Genomic DNA, 14,408 nt, shown 5'->3' on the forward strand with positions numbered 1-14,408 from the left:
TTTTTAAGTCTAAGTTTTAAAAATAACTTTATTTTCTTATTTTTAAAAAATGTATCTTTAATGATTTCAGAGAGAAGAAGGGACCAGGAGAGAGAGAAACATCAATGATGAGAGAGTCACTGCTCAGCTGCCTCCTGCACACCACCCACTGAGGATTGAGCCCGCAACGTGGACATGTGCCTGGATCAGGAATCGAACCTCAAGCAACTGGATTAGAGGTTGATGCTCAACCGCTAAGCCATGCTGGCTGGGCATCTTTAAGTTGTTTTTTTAAAATTACGTACAACTAATACATACTAAAATTATATAGTGAATACAGTATCCTGCCCCCCTTAAGAGGTAACAATCATTTACAATTTGTTGTTTATCTCTCTGGACTTTTTTTTAGAGGCATATATTAGCATATTAAGAATTATTTTAGCCCTGGCTGGTGTGGTTCAGTTGGTTGGGCGTCATCCCAAGCACCAGGAGGTTGCCAGTTCGATTCCTGGTCAATGACACATGCCTGGGTTGTGGGTTCAATCCCCGATGATTCTCTCTCAAGTTCCCTCTTCCTTCCACTCTCTCCAAAAATCAATAAACTATTCTTAAAAAAAAAAAAGAAAAAAAGAATTATTTTAAAGGACTCATATTATATATACTGCTTTGCAACTTGCCCTTTTCATATATCTTGGATACCTTTACAATTTGGTAACAGTCTGTCTGGTTCCCTTTGTACAATAGTTCTGTAACACACCACTGCACGGAGGACAGGGTAACATAGCCCTTGGAGTCAAATGTAAGTTCGATTTCTGGCTCTGCCACTTACTAGTAATGTGGGTCTCAGGCAAGTTCCTGGACTTCCCTAAACCTCCAATGCCTCTCATACACAAGCTGAGGGTAAAGATTAAGAGAATGTAAATAGATTCGCAGACATAAGTACAGTGTCTGGTCCAGAGTCAGTACTCAGGACACTATTAGGATTAGTAGCTATTGGAAAGTAACTATTCTTTATGTCTGTGTAGGCCATTCTAATTGTTCACTATTACAAAGAGTGCTTTACTGAAGACTCCTATACATATTTTTGTTCATTTGTATAAAAAGCATGAATCTTCTCAATTTCAACAGGCTCTCCTATAAAACTGTTACATCAGTTACACTCCCCCAGTAATATATCAGAATGTCTTTTTCCTATACTCATACTATACATTACCAGTTTTTCCAAACTTTGCCAATCTGGTAGGCAAAAAAAAAAAAAAAGATATCTCACTGTTATTTTAACTGCATTTCTTTATTAGTAAGGTAGATGATTTTTCTTTCCTTTGCTTATTGGCCATTTGTATTTCTTTTATAAATAGCCTATTCCTGTTCTCCTGGTTTTTTGCTCTATTTGATTAGTGTTTTTCCCTTTAATTTTTAAGATTTTTTTTATATAGGGAATGACTGTAACAAGAGCTAACATTTATTAAATGCTTATTATGTGCCAGCTACAGCACCAGCTGTTTTACAGTTAATCCTCAAGGCAACCCTATGAAACAGGATTATTATTTCCATTTTACAGACGAGAAAGTGAGACACAAAGTTTCATTTGCCTCAAATCAAACAGCTAAGAAGTGAGGGCAATGGAAAATTAGCGCTTTGCTATCATATGTGTTAAAAAGTTTTTCTCACTAGTAGCTTATTTTGGAAATACACTTTTATTTTCTGACCAGTCATTATTACTAGGTCTTTTGTCCTAGTGAAATGTTAACCACGTTGAAAAACGTCAGGGTTTATATATAAGAATCTAGTGAGAAAAATATCAGAAATGTTAATTTGCCAATTAAGGCAACAGTTTTCTCCTTTTCAGTTAGGATTTGTATTCTACTTCACTATCATTAAATTTATACAGCAGGTGTCAAATTTTCTTCATTACTATGGACCTAGCAGTTTGGTATTAAATCTGAGAATTTTGATCAGGCAGTTGTCCCCATAGGAAAGGCAACATAACAAAAAATTATCAGTATCTTCAAACACTGCTTGAGGATTTGTTTATAAGGAAAATGCAATGGAAAAATTCTGGTACTGGAAGTATATGTAGCCTACGCACTTTTAAAATAAGAGAAATAAGGCAAGATTTAAATTAGTAAAATGCATATGCACTTAGTCACTTGAAAGTAAACCTGGCAGTAAACACATGCTTGAAGAGTTTATGAATGTCTACTTCTATCAAGGTGACCTGGTCTTAACTTTTGATGGTAGGGCAAGAATGTAGCAGTAATAGTGATGATGATAGTAAAAACAGACATTTAATCACTTATATTATACTATTTTAGGCTGTGTAAATACAAATAATAATCAGCTCAGGAATTTTAAACTTTTATTCAGATACCACACCATTTGCATAAACACACTTTCCCACCAGCTACATCTATCACTACCTAATTACATGCAGATTTTCAAATGGGATGGTAGATGTGCACTGCCATATTGAGAACCACTACTCTAAATTATAGAAAAAGGAAGCCTGAAGAACTGAAAATTGGCTGCAGTCATATAAGCCCTGTCTAGTATGAAAGGGACATGGCCCATAAACTGACGTTCTCTGTTCCCTAGAAGGTACCCTGAGGCAGGTTAATCCCAATTATAAAATATAGACAATTAACACCTGTTCTGATTTCCAGGCTCACCAGGCAAACTTTCATTACAATTAGGCTACACACGCAGAACTGCCTGCAGGAAAGCAATGTACTAGTTGTATTAGAATATGAGCTATTTCAGGAGCCCTGTTTGTTTGTTCTCCTGATGTACCCCAAACATCTAGAATGGTGCCAGACACATAGAAGGTGCTCAATAAATACTTGTCTCACTGAAGTTTGAATGACAGGAGCAATCTGCTCCTGTGACAGAAAGGTCCTTCATTTTTTATTAGTAACCTGGCATTGTGGTTTACATCTGTCTTCATGAACTCAGTTAACTTGAATTTACACTTGAGATGGATTCTCACTATATACTCTTCCAAATTAAATATTTCGGCTTATAAAGTTCAAACCATGGCATATTCACCAGAGGAATTTTTGTCAGGCCTCTCATTCATTCATTCAACAGATAAGCAGTAGCACTTCCTGTGGGCCTGGTGTTCTAGGCATTTTAGAAACACTAGCTCACTTAGTTCTCACAACATTCCTATGACGTAGATAGTGTGATTACTCACATTTTAAATATAAAGAAACTGGGCACAAAGAGGTTAAGCAACTCACCTAAGGTCAGTTAGTGAGTGGCAGAGTTAGGATTCAAACTAGGGCAGTCCAGCTCTAGAGCTTATGCGCACAATGCACTATACATTATGCTATTTCCCATCAGCCAGCTCACCTGCCCTGCCCTAGTGACACCCTCACCAAACATTTTCCTTGCAAAATTTTAATAATCATGTACCTCAAATGTATTTTTGGTCACACCAGCAAGCCCAAAGTACATCATGCCTCCTGTTCTGGAGCTGACACAGATTTCCCCAATTTCATCTGTTCTGCAGAGTTGGGGAGGTCCATCAGGTCTCACAATGCACATCATCCCTAGTGTACAGAAACCACAGGTAAGAAACAGACGCCCTGGAAGACCTTCGCTTCATCCCTGTGAACCCAGGAAAGTTTGTGTTTATTGAGTGGCCTTGTAAGAATAACCAAAGAAGAATGTTAAAAGTAGACCTGAAACTACATAGGTATATTTGAAATGTCCATCTTTTAACCCTGAGGACAGACAAATAATTTTTTAATTTAGGAACGCACCCCCCCCCCATACAACAGATGCAGCCCAAAGCTTTTAAAGATAGTGACATTAAAAATGACTGCAAAGTCCAAAGAAACAGGTTAAATTAATTTACCCCTAGGCAGATCAAACTCAAACCTCATGGAAGCAGTGTGCTCTTTCTGCCAGTCCCAATGGCTTGGCAATTAGAGTGAAAACCAGACAACTTTAATATCACTCAGTACTTTGCTTTCCATGTGAACAACTGTAATTAGCATTCACAATTAAATCATACAGTACTTCAGGAAGGTAAGTATAATTAAAATTATGTAACTGTTAGAGAGACTTTGAGAAACTAGGTGACTAAGTACTAAATCTTGGATTCCTGGTTTCGGATCCGTATTTTATCAGTCTCTACAATCTCTAATGACAAGTCTTTGTGAAAAAACAAATGGTGCTCCTGAGGACTCACCACCAGGCATTACATGTCCCACATCCTGAACTGTTAGTGCTGAATTTTTATCTTCAGTATTGACCCGTATTACCCCATAGCTCAATCCATTCATTGAGAGAATGGCTCTTCCTGGCAAAGGGGCCCCTGGAACTCCAGGCCTGAAAACAAAATAAACTCATCAAATTTAGGAAATGAAATATCAAGAGAAAAATATGAATATGTAGGAAAGCAAATTTCCTTTGGCTATCAGACACACGCACACACAATCCTCATTTTCTCAACCAAAAACATGCCAAATTAATCAAATTCACATGTACAAAGCATGGTCAACTTTCATTCAGGAGGAAAAGTACATTTTAATCTGTTGTTAAGTATGTATTAGTCTTGGGTATGCTGTAAGTGTACTTTCCATACTTAGGTTACAATCAAAAATAGCCTATTTCTACTCTAAGATGCTAACTGAGGATTCGGAAGAGCAAAACAGCACAGAAAAAGAACTAATTCATAAAAATGAGATGAGAATAATTAAAGTAAATTTTCAGTTTACCAGTTACACTTAGTGCAAGAGTGGGAAGAACAAATGAGATGCTTCAAACTGATTTCCAAAGTCATTTTCACTTTTAGGCTTATGAAGCAGAAAATTAGTTAATACCCCTTGTCACTGCCTGGTAAATACTGCACATTTGATCAAAGCTGTAACATACATCAAGAGCACTGATGTTCTGAACAATACCTGCGAATGGCGACAGTCATGGCTTCAGCAGAAGTAGCACACGGACAGATGGCCTCAGGTTTCAGCCCGTGGCTCTGGAACAGACTCAGGAAGGCATCGCAGGACGACACAGACCCTACAAGGAGTTGGAACAGATCAAATTGAAAGCTGACACTGTGATTTTCATTACTGCAGGAAACTGGTAGAGAGTGGAAAGCCAATACATTTATTTCTCATGAGAACTCTCATTGTATATCATTAATTCCATCCACACATTTTACTGTGCCTGTGAGACAGTTGATATATTTCAAGGACAAAGGAATGTTCATTCAGACCATGAGAGGTCACTGACACTATTTAGAGCTACAACCTGGAGTAAAGCTGCTCCTACCAAACTTCCCAATCAATAGCAGAGATGTAGAGATGCATTGTGGCCAGTCGGGAACTGAGCAACTCCTCCTGAAGTTACTATTTTATACTTAACACCGGCTAAGTTCCACCCTCTTCTATGTGATATTCTGACTTGTTTCTTATTAAAGTCAGTCCCATGTCTGTGTTTTATTATACCAAGATGATTAACATGACTACTGACAAAAATGCATTATGACAAAGGACACAGTACCTAACATTTTACCTGGTTCTACTGTGTGGAAGCTCAGGATGCTTGTGCTTGTGGGGGGAAGCAGGTGACATGAGAGATCTCTAAAAGCTTTTTTGCAAACTTGCTTTGCTGCTAGGGGGGATTTACATAAAGTCCAGACCCTTGGTTACATCAAGTTGCCCTCTTACCGTTCCTTTTGGTTACATGATAGAAAAGGGATATAAATGAGAGAGCAAGAAGGAGTGGTTTTAAAAGCATATGGGCCCTGGCTAAGGTGGCTCAGTTGGTTGGAGCGTCATCTGTACACCAAAAGGTTGTGGGTTCGATCCCCAGTTGTACCCATACAGGAGGCAATCAATTGATTTCTTTCTCACATAGCGATGTTTCTTTCTATCTCTCTCTCTAAAATCAATAAACACATTCTCAGGGGAGAATAAAAAAAAGCCTATGGAGCCATCAAATGATGAACAGATAAGTGTAGTGTATCTATATAATGGGCTATCACGTGGTAGCACAAAGGAACGGAGTATGAACACATACTATAATGTGGATGAACCTTGAAACATTATAGCAAATAAAAAAAGCCCATCACAAAAGACCAATATAGTATAATTGCATTTATATCAAATGTCCAGAACAGGTAACTCTATATAGAGACAGAAAGTAGAAGAGCAGTTGCCTAGGAGTAGGGGACAGTGGAGGGTAAATGGGGAGTGACTACTAACGGGTATGAGGTTTCTTTCTGGGGTGATGATGCTCTAAATTTAGATCATGGCAATGGCTGCATAACTCTGTGAATACACTGAAACTATTAAACTGCATACTTTAAATGGGTGAGTTTCATAGCATGTGAATTATATCTCAATACAAATGTTTAGGAAAGAATAGTCCCAGACCCACACTCTAGAAGTACTCACAGGGATTAGCTCCATCAGTCACAATTAACATCCGGAGGGAACTCAAGCTCACATCCCTTTGGTCTCGATGTGCCATCATAGCCCAGTGCAAGTCTCGACATTTTACTAAAGCTACCTTGGCTACAAATTTAAAAGGGATAAAGTTAACACACATATACATGCTAAATTTGGTAATTTAATATACTATAATAAAAACTTTTACTTATTTTAGGGATCATGATTTTCACTTAGAGAAAATACAAAATGTTTCAAAGAAATTATGCCAGGTGCTCTGAGGCAGCAGTGAGTAACTAGACACAACTGCTTGCTCACTGTGACCTGCAGGCATGCCATACATCTGTGCCAAGGAAGCCATGAACACCAAAGCGCTCAATAAATCTGATTTAGGGCTCAAATTTGGGCAAATTCATCTCAATTCTTAAGAAAGGACATCACATGAGATGAAAATGACAACACACCAAAGTTTAGCAATTGAGCTCTAAAATTTGTCAAGCCACTAAGGCCCAGAATTATGTCTCTAGAAGGGCAGTTTGAAAATCCCTGGAATGTTAGTTCAAACAGTTACATAATTAAAGTTTAGGTGCTGTAACTACCTTTGTGTGCATGCACTCTCTGGACCCAAGAGAGAGGGCAGGTCTTCATAACAGAGTAGGGTACGCTAACTGTGTGCATCTTATTCATTACATTCTGAAAAGCAAAGATAAAAAGTAGTCAATACCGAACACACAGACAGAATTTAAAAATGAAACTGATATTTTGTTAATAATTTTAATCATACTTGTAATAAATACTCAAATACACACTCTCTGAAAAAATCTGAAATATTAACTGTAAGGTTGAAGTCTCCTTTGCTATCTCCCTTAAATCAGGTCCTGCCCTCTCCTCCTCAGAGATAATCACTAGTATGAATCTGGTATGAATCCTTCCAGTCCTTTTGCTATGTATTTACATATATATTTGTCCCCATGGAAACAAAAAGAACTGTTAACATAAAAGTATAATACTATACATATATCTACAACATGCTTTTTTCACTTAAATTGTTTTAGAGCTAAATCTTTGCACATCAGTATGAGATCTATACAATTCTTTTTGAACTGCTGTATAGTATTCTACAGTATGACCACACCACAATTTATTTAGGCATTTCCCTATTATTGACAATGTTTCTGCTATTACAAACAATGTTTCAAGAAGCATATTTATACTTCCCTGAGTATGTGTACAAGGGTTTCTCTAAGGTAGATATAGAAAAGTGGTACTGGGTCATAAGATATGTTTCTAAAATTTAACAGATACTGCCAAACTGCCCTCAAACCCATGCACTTGCCGCATACCACAAAGGGTTGGATATTACAACAAGATATGGATGTTTCTCTGTTAGCTATAGGAGGTCCTGTCCATACCTGTTGGGTATTTGAATAGATAAAGATTAGTGAGCTGAGCGGGCCATACAATTTGGTGTCTCCTGTCACCCAAACAAATGAATATACCCAAGATCTCCTGTCACCAAAGAGACCAAGCCCAGTAGAATAAGTCTTGGTATTTAGACTGGCCATTTTTCTCACCACCTAAGTGGTCCAAAGAAACCAAGATATCATTGTTAATTTCTTTTTCCTCCCCAAGTTTCTAGGTATGGTGACAAATTTTTGGATTTCAAAGAAAGAATGGTATTTATAACTAATACTTCATGCTGTCCCTCTAACTCCTCGCAAGGTTTTTTTAAATCTCTGATAAAAAACAAAATGATGCCCTGGCCAGGTAGTTCAGTTGGTTAGAGCGTTGTCAAAATATGCCAAGGTTGTGGGTTCCATCTCCAGTCAGGGCACATACAAGAAGCAACCAATGATTCATAAATAAGTGAAACAACAAATCGGTATTTCCTTCTCCCTCTCTAAAATCAATAAATTAAAACACAATCGGGCCCCGCCGGGGTTGGCTCAGCGGTTGAGCGTCGACCTAGGATCCAGGCGATTGGGGTTCGATTCCTGGTCTGGGCACATGCCCGGGTTGAGGGCTCGATCAATGACTCTCTCATCATTAATGTTTCTATCTCTCTCTCCCTCTCCTTTCCTCTCTTTGAAATCAATAAAGATATATTTTTAAAAAAACCAAGACAATCGGAAGGGCTTCAGAAAAGAGCTAGGAAGTATGTACACTCGAAGAATAGGTTCTTACTAATTTGAGGGGTCCTGAGTGAAAAGAAGGGTCCTCCTCTTCCCCCATGCCTCATTTCCTACTCTTTCTGACTCCTGTAATGTGTAAGGAAGTTGAACAAGATACTCTCAAAGGTCCCTTTCAACTCTAGGATCCTGTATCTCTTTTTTCTCTCCTCCTAATCACCATGCTACATATGATAGCTTTCCCCACTTGAAATGTCCCCTTTCTCTACCTTTACCACAAATTATCTCTAATATGGCTAAATCTTAGCCATTTTTCAAAAAGTCCAACTCAACTGTCACCTCTTCCATAAATAGGGCCTTTGTGCCAGAGCTGGGAGGAACTCACCTTTCTCCAACTCCCATAGCACGTTACCTGTTTCCCTCCTATGGAAAGCAGCCTGATCTACCTTGCCACTCTATTCCTTAATGGTAGCATGCAGACTTTCAATACATTTTGTCCAGTGGAAAAGTTAGATGTTATTAATGACAGTTGTCACGTTCTAAATATGTTTATGTAACCCTTTCTTCAGGAAGAAGAGGTAAATCTCAAACATACTTTTAAAAATCATAAATAAATACATAGTTATTTTTAGAATCTTTTAGGCTTTGAGCCATCATAACCAATGTTTTAAAAATTATAGATCCTAAATTCTCCCATATACTATTATGTGAGGGGTATGCTCAACCACAAAATGAAGAAAAAAACAGAATTACATTCTCCTTTAAAAAAATTACCACTTGTATTATAAAATAAATCACTCTGGAAAATATTATTGATCTTTTGGGCTTAAATTTCAAATAAGCACTGAGAGATGCTCTGGTTACACCACATGCATACTGACCTGAATCAAGATTTATACTAAAGGCCTTAATTCTGAGTAGCTTACCGCAAACATTCCATGCCACAGCCCGGCATCCTTCTTAAAGTCTAAAACATTTACTACTGTTTCTCCTGAAATAGAAAAAATAGGGGGGTGGGGGGAAACCAAAGAAATCACCTTTAGTGTTAAGTAGCAAAATCACATTACTTGCCTCTGCTGAACAGCTGGTTTGGTACTTCTATAGAGATCGCTAAAAGCTATTAGGGTCTTTTGATTACTTGAGGATCCCCTTAAATTAACTGAGGGACTGATCATAGAGTGGCAGGGCCACAGAAGAGACAATGAGTTCCAAACTCCTTATGACTTAGATACTATCTTCTGAGAGGCAAGACTTTTTCCCTAATTATATAAGGAACTTTGGAAGTTTCACAAATGTAAAAATTATAATTCCTAGAGACAGAAAAAATGTTGGTACATATATATCTATATATTAGATCTACATACACACTCTTATACTTTTAAGCATCCTACAGAATACACTTTTGTGTTTTGATTTGTGCTTTTGGGTAGCTGAATTTCTTTGACTCTTAACTCCAAATGTACAGTTGGTGACAGTTCTATACACATGGGAAGATGGAGATACCTGAGATTCCGCAGCTAATAACAAACAGGTGGCTTTAATTAGTTTTCTGTTTCTGCACTCTAGAAATCATACTTCACATAGTTGGTTTGCCCAGAATTTTAGTTCCTTTAAATTGCAGCATATTTGTGAAAAAGAAGAAAGCAAATGCAAGCCAAGAATGTGTCTTAAAACATTTCACTCTGAATTTGGTTATTAACTGGCAACCAATCGTTAAGCACTCTGCTCGTAGTCTAATGTATCTGAAGCTCACAATGAGGGCAGTCATGGGATGAAGTCTGACCTTCAGAATAATTGCAGGCCTGGGACAGAGCTTGGCAGTGAGACAACATTGCAAGGCGGGACACTGTAACTCCCATTACACTTCCTTCTTTGCTTGTTTTATACTAGAAAAAAACACACACAAAAACAAAAACATAAGAAACACAATAGTGTGGGTTATTTCAAATGACAAAACTAGAATCCTAAGACAAAATGATAAAGCCATGATAATGGGCTGAATTTAACATGCCTCATATGAACATTTGAGGCTGTGCCCTTGGGCCTCAAACTCTAATCATGCAAAGATAGGACTGGAAATGACAAAGCTCAACAAATGTGTGAAAAATTCTTAAAAGCTTAGTTATCAGTGTGAAGTGGCTGCTAAAGAAGCTAAAACAAACAAGCGACTTGAGCTGCATTAACAGAAGCATAGTACCAAGCACAGGGCAAGAACAGCACTGCAGAGTTAAAGGTGAGTAAGAGGGGGCTCTGTGAGAAGCTCTCAGTTTGGGAGGGCGAGACCTAGAAATGACCTATTCACTCCTACAAATCAACTATAATTTTGCTTTTACCTCAATGCTCCATCATTTAAGTTGTTTTTTGTTTTTACCAAGATCAGCAACTTTTTGATTATTAAATCAAAAGGACATAATGCATACTTTATCAGGCCTTTCTGTAACATTTGACGTTTCCCTTTCTGACACTTTCTTCTCCCTTGGCCTTTTTATTTTTTAACAGACTTTATTTTTATTATGGTTTTTGAAAATTTACTTTAGAAAGAGGGGGAGAAAGACAGAGAGAGGGAGAGAGAGAAAGAGAGAAAAAGAGAGAGAAACATTGATTGGTTGCCTCCCATATGCACCCCAACTGGAGATTGAACCTGAAACCTGGGTATGTGCCCTGACTAGGAACCGAACCACTGACGTTTCAGTGTCTGGGATGATGCTCAACCAACTGAGCCACACTGGCCAGGGCGCTTTTTTATTTTCACCTCAGTTCTTGAGTTCTGGCTAAGAAAGAATTCAGAGCCAAAACTCAAACGATAAGATAAATTTTATTTAAGAAAGTCACAGAGGTAGAAAAAGTGAGCCATAGAAGAAATGGATTCAGGAAAGAAGTTACAGAGGCAGAAGAAGGGCCCTTGGGGGGGGGGGGGGGGGAGACAGACACACGGAGGGAGGGAGGGAGGGAGGGAGGGAGGGAGGGAGGGAGGGAGGAGGGGGCAGAGAGGTGTAAAGGTAATGCCTGGAGGGAAGGAGAGGGAGAGGGGAAAGGGGGGAATGCTCCTGGTAAGGGAGAGTGCTTCCTTGGCGTTTTTTTTTTTAATATACATACTCTTTTTTTTTAATATGTTTTTATTGATTTCAGAGAGGAAGGGACGGGGAGAGATAGACAGAAACATCAATGAGGCAGAAACATTGTTGGATGCCTCCTGTACACCCCTACTGAGGATCGAGCCCGCAACCCAGGCATGTGCCCTGACCAGGAATCAAACCTCAACTTCCTGGTGCATGAGTTGATGCTCAACCACTTAGCCACACCAGCTATGCCTTCCTAGGCTTTTGTGGTACTTCTCTCTCCTATTCACATTCTCTCTCCCCAGTCCATTTTCTCTGCCTATCCTTAAATGTTGGCATTCCCTGAAAGTTCTGTTCTTCTTTCTCTTCTCCTTTCACTTTATTCAGTCAGGATACCATATTCCTGAAGACTCTCAATTCTCTATTTCCAACCCAGACCTCTCTCTCTAGAGATCCAGATCCATAGAATCAATTGTTCCCCTTGAATAACCCACAGTCTTGTGAAACACAGTGGACCCAACACAGTATTCTTCAACCCTACCCCTCACCCATGAAAACTCCTCTTGCTGCCCTAGCCGGTTTTGCTCAGTGGTTAGAGCACTGGCCCGTGGACTGAAGGGTCCCGGGTTTGATTCCAGCCAAGGGCACATACCTCGGTTGCAGGCTCGATTTCTGGCCCTGGTTGGGGTGCACATGGGAGACAACCAATCGATGTGTCTCTCTCACACTGATGTTTCTCTCTCTCTCACACACACACATCAACGTTTCTCTCTCTTTCTTTCTCCCTTCCACTCTCTCTGACAAGCAATGGAAAAAATATCCTTGGGAGAGAATTAAAAAAAAAAACAGAAAATAAAACCTCCTCTTATTATATTTTCTATCTTAGTGAAGGATGCCTCTGCCTACCCAGTTGCCCAAGTCAGAAACCTGAGTTTTTCTTGCCTCCTCCCTTCCAGAGTTAGTCACTAAGTTCTGCCTCTTCTACTTCCTTACTGTCTCTCAACTACATCCATCACCATGAGCTTGAGCTCACCTGAATAACTGTAAAAGCTTGTCTCCCCGTTTCCCTTATTACCCAACTGAACCGGACAGCTCTTTTAACAACAACACATTTATTCTTATCACTCTGCTGCTGACAACCCTTTAATAGCTCCCTATTACCCACAGGATAATTTAAACTCACAGCAATGCCCTGGGGATAATAAGAGGATCCCAAGTGCAAATTAATTCAGAAAAGCAGAACCCTAGAAATGAAGGGTGGTAGTCCTGCATGAGGCTAGAGAGCTAAGCAGGGCCCTTTATCTGTTAGGGAGAGCCCATTTGGTATTTTAATCACTTGCTTATTTGTCTGTCATTTAAATATACTTAGATCTCTTCACCTTTAAAAGCAACCTTCCTTGTATCCAACATTACCACATCAACTCTCAAAGGTACTGCCCACTCTTGACACTTTTACAGCCAAAGTTATCACCATAGGGTTCAAGGCTGGGTGACTTTTCTCCCACTCAACCTTTAAAAAAAATTCTTAAAAGAAAACAAAAGCAGCCTGGCTGGTGTGTCTCAGTGGTTGAGCATCACCCCATGAACCAGGAGATCACAGTTTGATTCCTGGTCAGGGCACATGCCGGGGTTGTGGGCTCGATCCCCAGTAGAGGGTGTGCAGGAGGCAGCCAATAGATGATTCTTTCTCATCATTGATGTTTTATCTCTCTCCCTCTCCCTTCCTCTCTCCGAAATCAATAAAAACATATTTTTTTAAAAAAGACAACAAACATTTAAAAGAAAAAATATATTGATTTGTTTATTCATTAATTTAGCAAACAATTGGTGAGTGTTTACTAATGTGTGTCAAGCAGGATGAAAAAGGAGTCAAGGGCATAGCTTTCCGAGTGAAAGAGATGTGAGTTTGAGTCCCAGCTCTGCCATTTTTGAGTCATACAGACTTTGGTTGGTTACTCACATTTGTGTAAATCTTGGTCACCTCATCTATCAAGCAGGTTTAATACCAGCTCCCACCTCACAGGGAGGGGACTTGACAGGGTTGAAAGAAATAATGCATTTAAAGCACTTAGCCTGCCCGGCCCGGGTGTGGCTCAGCAGTTGAGCGTCAACCTAGGATCCAGGCGATCGGGGTTCGATTCCCGGTCAGGGCACATGCCTGGGTTGCAGGCTCGGTCCCCAGTCGGGGGTGTGCAGGAGGCAGCCGATCAATGACTCTCTCATCATTGATGTTTCTATCTCTCTCTGTCTTCCTCCTTTCCTCTCTCTGAAATCAATAAAGATATATTAAAAAAATAATTTTTAAAAATCGGAAAAAAAAAACAAAGCACTTGGCCTGATGTCTGGTATACAGTGGAGCTTAATTCCTCAATAGGATCATGTTATCAATCAATCAAGTTCCTACACTAATCTTCAACACCAAACCCTTTGGCCATTTGTTTCTTCTTTTTTTTTTAAAGATTTTTTTTTTTTAAATATCTTTATTGATATCTTTATTGAGGGAGAGAGAGAGAGACAGAAACATCAATGATGAGAGAGTCATTGATCGGCTGCAGCCCGAAACCCGGGCATGTGCCTTGACCGGGAATCGAACTCTGATCACCTGGATCCTAGGTCGACGCTCAACTGCTGAGCCACGCCCAGCCGGGCTGTTTCTTCTTTTTTAAAAAAATATGTCTTTATTGATTTCAGAGAGAGGAAGGGAGAGGGAGAGAGAGAGAGATACAAACATCAATGATGAGAGAGTTGTCACTGATCAGCTGCCTCCTGCATGCCCCCAACTGGGGATTGAGCCCGCAACCTGGGCATGTGCCCTAACCCGGAATTGAACAGTGATCTCC

At 39.4% G+C, this 14,408-nt stretch overlaps 1 protein-coding gene across 2 annotated transcripts in view; it reads right to left on the minus strand.

Moving 5' to 3' along the window:
• The window catches only part of DIP2B (DIP2 acetate--CoA ligase B (putative)), a 217,009-nt gene that overhangs the window by 40,649 nt on the left and 161,952 nt on the right, over window positions 1–14,408 (minus strand). For both annotated transcript variants that reach the window (XR_015714063.1, XM_087814671.1), the window contains exons 13-19: window positions 10,293–10,395; window positions 9,436–9,500; window positions 6,980–7,073; window positions 6,387–6,506; window positions 4,890–5,004; window positions 4,175–4,314; window positions 3,394–3,530 (exon numbers count right to left, since the gene is read on the minus strand). Coding sequence is in view for 1 of the 2 variants with exons in the window: in XM_087814671.1 (XP_087670797.1) it covers window positions 3,394–3,530; window positions 4,175–4,314; window positions 4,890–5,004; window positions 6,387–6,506; window positions 6,980–7,073; window positions 9,436–9,500; window positions 10,293–10,395 (774 nt within the window). In the remaining variant the exon portion in view is untranslated. The remainder of the gene's footprint in view (window positions 1–3,393; window positions 3,531–4,174; window positions 4,315–4,889; window positions 5,005–6,386; window positions 6,507–6,979; window positions 7,074–9,435; window positions 9,501–10,292; window positions 10,396–14,408) is intronic.

This window comes from Miniopterus natalensis, chromosome 2, assembly GCF_054644295.1.
Source record: "Miniopterus natalensis isolate mMinNat1 chromosome 2, mMinNat1.hap1, whole genome shotgun sequence".
Taxonomy (NCBI): Eukaryota; Metazoa; Chordata; class Mammalia; order Chiroptera; family Miniopteridae; genus Miniopterus; species Miniopterus natalensis.